The 11,836-nt window shown below is 38.8% G+C and overlaps 1 protein-coding gene across 2 annotated transcripts in view; it reads right to left on the reverse strand.

The window, feature by feature from the left end:
* Positions 1–11,836, reverse strand: part of NUP205 (nucleoporin 205) — a 54,219-nt gene that overhangs the window by 26,022 nt on the left and 16,361 nt on the right. For both annotated transcript variants that reach the window (XM_054839761.1, XM_054839753.1), the window contains exons 10-18: positions 11,242–11,379; positions 9,974–10,124; positions 9,006–9,211; positions 7,456–7,638; positions 6,271–6,321; positions 5,468–5,677; positions 4,583–4,682; positions 995–1,132; positions 549–738 (exon numbers count right to left, since the gene is read on the reverse strand). In XM_054839761.1, coding sequence (XP_054695736.1) covers positions 549–738; positions 995–1,132; positions 4,583–4,682; positions 5,468–5,677; positions 6,271–6,321; positions 7,456–7,638; positions 9,006–9,211; positions 9,974–10,124; positions 11,242–11,379 — 1,367 coding nt within the window. The remainder of the gene's footprint in view (positions 1–548; positions 739–994; positions 1,133–4,582; positions 4,683–5,467; positions 5,678–6,270; positions 6,322–7,455; positions 7,639–9,005; positions 9,212–9,973; positions 10,125–11,241; positions 11,380–11,836) is intronic.

Consider the following 11,836-nt stretch of genomic DNA (forward strand, 5'->3'; position numbering starts at 1 on the left):
GAAAGAGTTTAATTTTTTAGCTCATTCCATGTCAGAATATCACTGCATTTTATGCATTCAATTCTACCATTCATCCATGTTGGCCTGTCTGTAAAGTTACTACAAAATCAAACAGTAACAGAAGGTGTCAGTGGGAAGCGGAAATCCTAAAGTTTCACATTTGAAACTGAGTTTCAGATTACTAGCCTGATACTTCCAATACAGTAACTAATGGACAATTGAAGTAGCAACCAAATGAAGTTTTACTCTCTCACTCTATGACAACCAAAATCTGAGGCAAATTGAATATTATATGCAAAAGAATCACTGCACATAAAGCAACCAGGAAGAAAAGATGAGGGGAAAAAATAAATTAAAGAAATGCAGATCCCAATCTTGCACTAGACCAAACACAGATCATACCACCTGTGAAGACACCTCCCCCACAAAAAAAATTTTCAGAGATGCTCTGTGCAAAGAGAAGCATTGACTAGTAAAACTAATCAAAGGACCAGGATCCAAACATTTCCATGTCTCAAACTCCTGCCCTCTCAGTACTTTGCACATACCTAGCGATATTCACCACATGATCTGCCTTTTTAGTGCGAGGATTGATTCCTTGAAGCAACTGCTCCAGTGGCGTGACAATAAGGGAAAGGTGGCTCTCCCGCAACAAATCCATAAAAAGATTCTCCTTCTGTAGGGTTAAGTTTAGAAGTGCAAGGCAATACTGTACAGCTTTCTCTAAATGCTTCTTCCCTGCAGTGCACAAATAACAAAGAACCATAAGAAAAACAAAGGAGCAGTTAAATAGACTACATTCATAAACCTTATTCATCAAGCCGTGCACCAAGAACGAACTTGTCAGTTGTTTACTACTAGGAAAATTTCCCACAAAACATATTCTTTTATATGCAAGAGAAACAACATCAAGTTGAAGATACACAGTGTCAGCTTTAAATTCTACTTAGTATGCATTTTAACTTCACGTGAAAAATAAATTCCAGGCACATACCAGGAAACGGAGCATAAGTATCAAGCTGCTTAACCCCTTCTTCTAGCAAACTAAGGGACAGTTCCAGCATTGGGGACTCATTCAATAGATGATACATCAAATTGAATCCAGGTGGTTTATATGCTATTATTTCTTCTCCTGAAAAGAGAGAAAGGGAAAAAAAATTAACATCTAATGGAAAAAACTTCCATTACTCAAGCTAGCCTGAGCTACAAACATAACAGTCCTTGTTGTTGTAAGCAATGTCTAAACAGATGAAACATACTGCATAGAAAGTCCTCAGAGCTTTTCTTTACACATTAGTCATTTAGGTAATTTTAGAACTTTGGGAAGAGTAGTAATGGCAATTACCATTACTTTTCAATATCTAATAGCAATGTCAACATTAACCTGTTAAGACTTTCCGTAAGTAGATCTGACCTCGGATTCAAATCAATACTAGGACTTTATATCACAGTGGACCTACATTAATCATAGAATGGTTTGGGTTAGAAGGGACCTCAAAGATCAGCTAGTTGCAACCCCCCTGCCATGGGCAGGGACACCCTCCACTAGAGCATGTTGCCCAAAGCCCCATCCAACCTGGCCTTGAACACTTCCAGGGAAGGGGCATCCGGAACCCCTCTGGGCAACCTGTTCCAGTGCCTCACCACCCTCACAGTAAAGAATTTCTTTCTAACATCTAATCTAAATCGACCCTCCTTCAGCTTAAACCCATTACCCCTCATCTTATGACTACACAACCTTGTAAACAGTCCCTCTCCAGCTTCTTGTAGACCTCCTTCAGGTACTGGAAGGCCGCAATTAGGTCTCCCCAGAGCCTTCTTTTCTCCAGGCTGAACAACCCCAACTCCCTCAACCTTTCTTCATAGGAGAGGTGCTCCAGCCCTCTGGATCAGCTTCGTGGCCCTCCTCTGGACTGTCTCCAACAGGTCCATGTCTTTCTTATGTTGGGGCCCCCAGAGCTGGATGCAGTACTCCAGGTGGGGTCTCACAAGAGCAGAGTGGAGGGGCAGAATCACCTCCCTCGACCTGCTGGTCACACGTCTTTTGATGCAGCCCAGGACACGGTTGTCTTTCTGGGCTGCAATTGCACATTGCCGGCTCATGTTAAGCTTTTCATCAACCAACACCCCCAAGTCCTTCTCCTCAGGGCTGCTTTCAATCCATTCCTCGCCCAGCCTATAGTCGTGCTTGGGATTGCACCAACCCATGCGCATGACCTTGCACTTGGCCTTGTTGAACTTCATGTGGTTCACATGGGCCCACCTCTCAAGCCTGTCAAGGTCCCGCTGGATGGCATCCCTTCCCTCCAGCGTGTCGACCACACCACACAGCTTGGTGTCGTCGGCAAACTTGCTGAGAGTGCACTCGATCCCGCTGTCCCTGTCGCCAACAAAGATGTTAAACGGTGCCTGTCCCAGTACCGACCCCTGAGGAACGCCACTCGTCACCGTTCTCCACTTGGACATTGAGCCATTGACCACAACTCTTTGAGTGTAACCATCCAGCCAATTCCTTCTCCACCGAGTGGTCCATCCATCGAATCCACATCTCTCCAATTTAGAGACAAGGACGTCATGCAGGACAGTGTCAAATGCCTTGCACAAGTCCAGGCAGATGATGTCTGTCACTCTTCCTTTGTCCGCCAACACTGTAACCCCATCAGAGAAGGCCACCAAATTTGTCAGGCATGATTTGCCTTTAGTGAAGCCATGTTGGCTTTCACCAGTCACCTCCTTATTTTCCATGTGCCTGAGCATAGTCTCCAGGAGGGTCTGCTCTTGCCAGGCACAGAGGTCAGACTGACCAGCCTGTAGTTCCCTGGGTCTTCCTTTTTTCCCTTTTTAAAAATGGGGTTATGTTTCCCCTTTTCCAGTCAGTGGGTATGTCACTGGACTGCTACGACTTCTGAACTATGATGGATAGTGGCTTTACAACTTCATCCACCAGTTCACTCAGGACCTGTGGATGCAGCTCATCAGGTCCCACGGACTTGTGGACCTTCAGGTTCCTTAGACGGTCTGGAACCCGATCTTCTCCTACAAAAGCCGGTTCTTCTTTCTCCCAGTCCCTGTCTTTGCCTTCTGTGACTTGGGCAGTGCGGCTAGAGAGAGCACTTGCCGGTGAAGACTGAGGCAAAAGAGTCATTGAGTACCTCAACCTTCTCCGTATCCCAAGTAACCAGGTCTCCCATTTCCTTCCAGAGGGGGCCCACATTTTCCCTAGTCTTCCTTTTATCGTTGACATAAATGGCTTTGCAAGACTGAAAAGTAACTGGAAAAAGTTTCCATCACCTCAAACCTGCATGAAGACCCTGGATGAGGGGAGAAAGCATTTCCAGAAATCAAAGCTGAGAAGGTCCACTGAACCCCTGATGCTCATAGTGTACAGATCCCTGCATGTCTGTTGCAACAATGTATGCAAAAATGAATGACTAGCCTAAAAGTCAAAGACCCTCATAAAACAAAATAAAAGGAAAAGTCAAGACTCATTTTTCTGGTTTATCTGGTCTCCTAGTAGACTATGGTAGATAAAAGCAGGAGAGCAGTAAAAATCTTTTTTAATGTGCAAGTGAGAATGAGGCTGTAGTTTCTTTTGGCATCAGCTTAAACAACCCCTTCTCCTTCCATTCATTCCGTGCTTGTGCTGTTCCCTGACATGCCAATAGATATGCCATGCCACTGTGGAGCCACACTCTGAATCAGTTCAGGAAATGGATCTAGTAAAAAAAGATCGGTTTTAACCTGTTTCTCCAATACACCATGTAACTCACGAATCACACAAGGTGAAGGACTAGCGGAGGCCAGGAATGAGCTAACAGAAATTGCTCAAGCCAGTTAAGCTCCCAGGAACTGTCTGTCAAAGTACAGGGCACAGAGGCCTCCCAGACTGAGGCAAGCTCACTGGAGAGGTATGTCTTAAAGTTGTTGTTCACTTAAGAAGTGGTTCTTATAGCTCTCTATTGCTACAAGCAAATCCACAGGCATCAGGCTGGCATTCAATGTTAAAGAAGAAACTTAGTATTAAAAAAAATCTGCAGCCCAAATAAGCCTTAATTTTCCTATAATGAGGTAACTGCCATCTACTTTGGCCTTTTAAAGAATAGTTGTCCAGAATTAAATTACTTCAGCTCATAATTCTACTGCTACTGTCTGCTCTGAATAATTAATATATCAATAATATTAATATTAGAGGATATATCAAATACACTGACACCTTTAAATTAACCCTATGAATAGTGGTGGTTTAGGTATAGACCAAAGAAATCCAGAGGAACAAAAATCACCTTGGTTTTGTCCTTAAGCATCAAATGCTGCTCATTAATCAAATGAGCAATGCAAGAGACACAGAAAATATCCTCCTAGTAGAGCTAGGGAAGTAGGAAATAGTGTACATGAAGCCCTACTGAATCAGCAACATAGCTCCTGATAGCATGTGGACATTTTTTGAACGTCTTCCTATCTTAAAGCCTTGGACTAGCTTTCCACCAGCTTAATTACAATATTATACAAGACCACAAGATAGAGGCAAGACATCAACGCAAGTTACGATTCTGTTTGTCAGTGAATAAATGAACAAGTTAACCTTGTAACTCCACATATTGGTCCACAAAATCTTCAAGTTGAGGTTCATAGTCCCGCAGCAATTTGTAAAACACTTCCAGAACTACCTCAGCTACTTCCCACTGTAGATAATCACAAAATGAAGAAAAAAAAGTCATACACAGAATAAGACTGATACTGCAGCAACAAGACCAGGATGACAAAGAATACAACAGGCAGTGCAGTGATGTACCAGATCAGAAGTACGGCATGACCATCCAATTCTGAAATACTATCCAACAATTATAATTCATCATGTCAAATAATTTGAATGGGCAAGCTTTCTTTCTGAAGTAAAATGGAACACCAAAGTAGATTTATTGCCTACTTTGGGCTCTATTATACAATATACATATTAGTATACTGAAACTACAAGCAATGAAGAGTCTTTAATAGGTATACAGCTAGTGACAGATCATTAATATCTTCCAGGATACAATTTAGCATGCACTTTCATCCAGAAGGATCACAAAAGAAACTCAAATTCCTTGGTTCAGCAAGTCAGAAATATTCTCTGAAGTAACAATGAGGAAAGGACAAATCTGACTTGTGGATTTGGGCACGTGATGTTCAGAAGTCATTAGCCATGTAGTAGAGTTGCAGAATCCTGTATAGCAAATTGAAATTTAACAGAAATACAAACTTTTTTTTTTTAAAGGATACTTTATACAGGCTCCTTAGAAGTAGCTTATAGATCCTGATGACCCATGAGTTGAAAAATCACGTTTTACAGAATCAAAACTATGAACTGCTCCAGGTTACCTCTGCTGCAGCAAACCTGCACAGCTTTTCAAGCAGATGTAAGACATCAGCAGAGCCAAATAATTTTAACTACATCCTAAAAAAAAGATTTTCAAACAAAAATTACTTTTTCAGCAGCTCTCCGGTAAGCTCTGGTGCGGAATCGGAGAAACACAGAGTCCCTGAGGAACTGGAGATAGGGATCAAAGCCTGGTGGGCGGAGACCCGCTCCCAAATTAGAGGGGAATGAACTCTCCACTAGCGTGCTGATGAGTCGACAGAAGGCACGGGTTAAAGGATATTCCTCACATCGGGACTCAATCTCATTCAGTTCAACCTTCCCAACAGAACAGAAAAAACAGGAGAAAAAACAAAGATTTTGAAGGAGGAAGAAACGTGAGAACAGATAACATAAGAGCATCATCTGTGAATTACTTTACAGTGAATTGACTTTGCTGCATTTTTGTCTACAGTACATCACAAACAAAGCAAAAGCAGTGAAGCAACAGTACTCTTCAGTTCATCAACACATTCTTCATTCATTTCCGAGCTACTAGAAAATATGCTTCAACGTTTACATACTTTGCTTTTATTTATCACTTTTTATTAAAAGTGAAGTGAGCTGTACTAAGACATAATAAAAGTGAGGCCAAATTAGGAAAATAGGAAAATCTTAATAAGAAGTGCTCCTAAGGAATTTGAGGGTTTAATGCTGCTCTGGTACTCATATGAAGCTGCACTAGATTCATAAATGGATAAAAATTCCAGAAATTACAAGTAGGCCTGAGAGTAAATTAAGAAGCAGCGAAATGACAGTGCTTATTCCAAGGGTTTCCGATGGACGCAGCAGCAGATGCAGCCTCTGTAAGTGTTTCCCAAACTCATATGCAGATGGTTAGAGAAGCTGCCTACGTACACAGAAACCCTTACCTCAATACCAATTGCTTGTCTCTGGCCTGGACTTCTCACAGTCTGTAGTATCTTCAAAACAGAAAGAGAAATGAAAACAAACAAACAATAAATTTCATACAATCAAAGTGCATCTCCATTATTTCTATCAGGACTAAAAGTCACTCATCAATTTTTAGCTGTAAGAAGAGGTTTCCTAAATCCTCCTAAAAGGTAAAAAGATTTTCCTGTCTGAAAGGCTGGATTTTATGTTGTACAATTGTATGCTTCTACCTTTACATCCTCAAAGATCCGCAGTGTGTTTATTGTTAAACAAAACAAAGAGCAGAAATACTTTTACGTTGATTTGTGTCTTATATTGGCTGGGGGAAAGACATTTTTCTTGTTATCTCTTACAACAGTATATTTTTTAAAATATCACAAATTAGAAAGCAAAGGTGGTGAGCATTTAAAATACTATATTATTGTTAGAGTCTTCTTATTAGTAATTAACAATAAACTAGCAGTTGTTCAAATGCCTTGAGTTCTTCCAAATAAAACAGCAATTAGTTTGAACCATAATACAGGCTATAAAATAAGCCCACACCATTGTGATTTTTGAATTAACTACATTGAGATAATTTTCATTTGATATTCATCTTCCTTAGGATTCATATTTAAAATTTTTCTCTGAAATCAAAACACTTTTTAAAAAGGTAGCGCTTTTAATATATATATATCTGACATTTGCCATCTAAACGTGAAAGTTGGCAACAACATCCTGTAAATTACAATTAATTTCTTCTGATAATTAAATGCCTGAAAGTGGAGCTTTTTAGCCAGCCCCTTCCTTCTATAAGCATCACTCACACTAGAAGAATATTACACACCAAAAAAAACCCCAAACAGAAAAATATGTAACCTACAGAATATTTATCACTGATGACATACACCGAAGAAAAAACATATTGAACACACAGGACTGTCTGTTAGAAAACCTGTATTTATGTAAAATAAGCACAGCCAATGAGATCTCTGAGGCATAAAACCATACTGTCATTTTCAAAATTGTTTCATAGTAAGAACTGCATTAACTAAGTGAAAAAAAACTACATTCAACAATAGCAAAAAGAAAATTAAGGAGGAAATACAATACTGTTTCAAATACATGGACAATTTCAACAGATTGGGATGCTATAGTTCTAAGCACTGAAAATCTTAAAATACCTGTGTATATTCCAGGGATTGCCAGAGTGAAGCAGCTATTTCAGGAGACCTTCCAAAAGCAGTAAGGGTTTCTAATAGCTCTGCTTTCAAAATAGGAGGAATGCTGCACTGCAGAAGTCCCAGAATGACCACTACTGGTGTCCACTGAGGGTGCTCACAAAGAGCCAGGCGAGCATTCTCGCTCTATGGAGTTCAACAGAAAACAAAACTGCAGATTATTACTTTGACGATCATTCACGTCTTACAATCTCTAACTCACAGTTCAGTATCAACGACTCTGCTTCACACTTGAAGGTACACGAAACATCAGAAGAATGGCAGACCATTACAAACCAAACAATTTTAATTAAACAAAAAGCCCAGTTTAATGACTTATGAGTTCTAAAATTGTGCCTATCCATACAGAAAAAAATATGTGCGTAGTATAAACTTCTTATAACAACCCAAATATTAAATTTTTTAGTAGACATATTCATGGCATTAGTCTTAAATAAGTTTAAGTGCTTACACTCTAGACAGCTTCTTCAAGCACTGGTAGAGCGACTCAATGTTTCTATTATGAATTTAAATTGCATTCGGACATTTGCTAGGAACTTATATGAGTTTGTTTAAGTCTAAGAGCAGGCTCATCACCAGTGTAAGCTAATTTGAGACTCTCAGATGAACCATTGGACAGGAACAAGCCTCTAGCCTCAAACGATAACTCTCTGCATCCTTAGAACAAATTTACTTCTTCCCAGGTTATGGTTTGATGACACCAGGAAATAGTAGTTTTAAGTTTATTTTTCCCCACGCTTATCCAATGCTGACATGGCAGCTCACATCGGAACACCCCATTATTACCACCACCAAGGATGATTTTTAAAAAGCCTAATTAGTTTCACTGATCTGTTTGTGTTTGTGTCAGCAAAACCAAGGGTATCTTATTACATCATAGAATTTTTTGGCTGCAGAGTCTGGTGGGTACTGAAGAGCCGAATTCCACACTGTCCAGAATTACCCAGACAATTCGCAATTTAAAGTCTGCATTGCAGTTTTTTTCTCTTGGAAATCTCTTCCAGTCAATTCATGACACATTTTACACTCTTGGTTTGGGGACATTTTAAATTCAACTCAGTAGGCAAGTTTCACAGTTGATGAGTTTCCTTGCCAAATTTCTACCATCTCCTTTTAAATTCATCTATTATTTTTGCCTTTTGAAACTCTTAATTAAATGCAAAAAAAGTTCTACTCTGTAGTCATTTCTTCTGAACATACCTCACTTCTGAAAGACATCTCCATTACACCAAAGTGTCAGGAAAGCAAGAAAATCAGTAACACCAGCAACACAGGAAAAGGTGTCATCTCTTCCTGCTTCACCTGGACTGCGTGTTTGGTCATAATGGTTATTCCTGACGCTTCCCATACTTTTGAAGTTCACTGATGACAACAACTGCTAGGTAAATTTGCCCCACATACCTTTTTGGTCAAGGGAACTTCATAGTTGAATGATGATGTTTTGCAAGAAAAAAAATGCATTAGCAAAGAAAACCAAATAAAAGGTTGCTTACCCAATTTACTATAACAGTGGTCAGCTGCAAAAAGGCAATTAATCCATCCTGTTCTTTCTGTGTGATACCTCGGAGAGGCAGGTGACGATACTGGACACTGTCTGCACTTGGCAAGTCTTTCCTTAAGTGCTCATGATAAAGCATCAAAGAGTGGAAGAAATGCTCCCAGGAGACAGGGCTGCCACCTGCTCCTTGGATGTTTTCCGCTAGAAAAGTGACAAACAGTTGACATTTTCTTTCTACTCTTTTACAGGGTGACAAGCAGGATAGTTAAATTGAAAAGAAAAAACTTTCAAAGTAAAGCTATTGTTTCTGAAATTAGTGGTTTTGGTCTGGGTTTTTTTTGTTGTTGGATTTTTTGTTTGGTTTTGGTCTTTTAATAGAGACAGAAAGGTGCTAATATGAAAAGCCAGTACAAGTAAGTTTTCTGTTCTATGAATCAGAATGTTTGCAGCATTGTTGATATCTTCAAAAGTAGGGGTTTTTTTTCCAGTTTGATCAATGCAAAATTAATGCAAAACACAGGACTGACTAGCATCTCTTATTTTGAGAAAGTGCTATTATATTACATGTATGAAAAAATTCTAACAGAATAGAGTGCTTCTGAAAAAAGTCAGCTCAGGAAAGATAAATATGTTTACAAAATATACAACTTAAAGATACTACTAATTTTCTATTTTACAATAAGCACTATTGATATTCTGCATCTCATGGTATTAAGATGCAGCTTTTTTAAAAAAATGTATTATTTCATTATGTGAATTACTTGCTAAGGTGCTCAGACATTTAATTATCTCATCAGTGGTTTTTTTTTTTCCAGATTACACTTTCAAACAAAGCCTTCCAATTTCATCTTTGTACTAATAATGAAATATTAAAAGTATGAAGCCATAATTTATTTCAAATGAGTCTCTGTACTTTTCTAAAGAAAAAGAGTTGAGAAAGAGCTGAAGTGTCACTTTTCTTACCATGACTACTGCCATTGACTTTTAGCAAACTAAAGCAGTAATGAGCACACTGAGGCCCACTAGCCAGTCCCCGCAGCATTTTCAAGTATGGGATGTAAATTGTGGAAGGAAGTAGATCTCCCATTTGCCTAACAAACTTTGACAAGACAACCTAGAACAAATAAAGATCAGCGTTTAAAAAAAATAAAATTAAATCTGAGTATTTTAGGAAAACAATTGGCAGCCAAAGTCAGAAAACAGATTCTAATGTAATCAGGGTGTAGTAGAGGGGTGGAATCACAACTCGAAAAAAAGGAAAAAATTCCTTTTTAGACTGGCCTATTCAGTTCCCCTGTAGGTAAAAAACATGTTTCAAAGAGGAAAAAAACAAAACTAATTAAATCATGCCATTGCAAAGTACACTAAGTCTCCAATTCTGTATTTCTAGTGATAAAATTTACTTCAGCTCAGAAATGCTGCACAGCAGTATAATTAACACATCTCACAATGCAAGTTAAGTGATACTGGGAATGATTTCACTACACTTGTCATATCCTTGCACAGTAACTCACACACACAGTGGTTCCTCCCAGGGTCACATTAGGGTGTTTGCAGTTTGCACAAGGCCCTAACTTAAGTTGCCTGTATTCTGGGTGGGTCTTGGGATGTGTCCAATATGTCTTATACAAGGTTTTGCCTAATGCTGCACAGTCCTTCAAGAAGCATTGAATGCTGACAGCATCCCAGGTATTCAAAGAGTTTTGGAATACTTGTTCATCTGTTTAGATTGCTTCTTCATTCTAATTTTAAGTTCTGTCTCTCTTGGGCTATTACCTTTGGGCTTTAAATAATTGCAATATTCTTATGGATTTTTACCCCCCAAAATACTATCAATTACAGTTAATAAGGTTGTTTTATAGTTAAAGAATTTAACTTCTCATTTACACCAAAAAGGTGTGGAGAGGTCATCAGAAAGAAAACACAAGAGTACTGTTATCATAATTCAATTAGCAACTGCAACAAAATCAGACCTAAACAAAATTTTCAAAGAGGCTTGTCAGGACTCTTTCTTACTACGTTTATGGACAACCATGAATGACCGGCAGTAGCTCATTTTAGAGCAAGCAACAATAACCATGTCATGTCTGGACACATACAGATAAGCCACTGATAAAAGAAAATGTCTTCTTAGAGGCTAGCTGTAATAAAGAAACCAAAAACTTTGTTGCCTCTTTTTTTATTACCTGAAATTAAAGTTAATAGTAATTACTCAAGAAAATCTAGATAACCTGGCGCTGAGGGGGTCGCTGATGAGCCACTCCAAGGTAGGACCCCATGATGGTCGATGTCTGCAAAGGCTCTGATGGACACCAGTATTCAAGGGCAAGTTCCAGATTAAAGGGGTCTTTCCTATACAATTCAGCAATCTAGCAGAGAAAGGAAGATGTTAGAAAAATATCAACTATATAAAGAAAAAATGATTACTTCAACAATAAGCACTGCTTCTAGATAAGCCAAACACATCTGAGAGACAAAGCTTCCCACAGCTGGTGTTTCATTCCTTAAAACTCTCTGAAAATGACAGCTTCTAAATAACAATATCAGAACAAATGACAGCCAGAGAAATTCAGAATGCACACTAAGTGAAACTTTCATAACTTTCTATCTACTTATTATAGATTAAAACATTGCTAAGAAAACCGTGTCATTTCTCCTTAAATAACCATTTGCGTACCTTGATATATTAACTTGAAAAGAAAGTTAGCCAGTATCAGGATTAGAAATCTTACCTGTTATCTGAACATACAAATTTCTCAGAGTAAATTTGCATTTCTAGTTCTTCGTTTAAGCTTACTACACATCTCAGAGCTACTTAAGAAAGCA

The sequence above is a fragment of the Grus americana genome, chromosome 1 (genome assembly GCF_028858705.1).
Source record: "Grus americana isolate bGruAme1 chromosome 1, bGruAme1.mat, whole genome shotgun sequence".
Lineage (NCBI taxonomy): Eukaryota > Metazoa > Chordata > Aves > Gruiformes > Gruidae > Grus > Grus americana.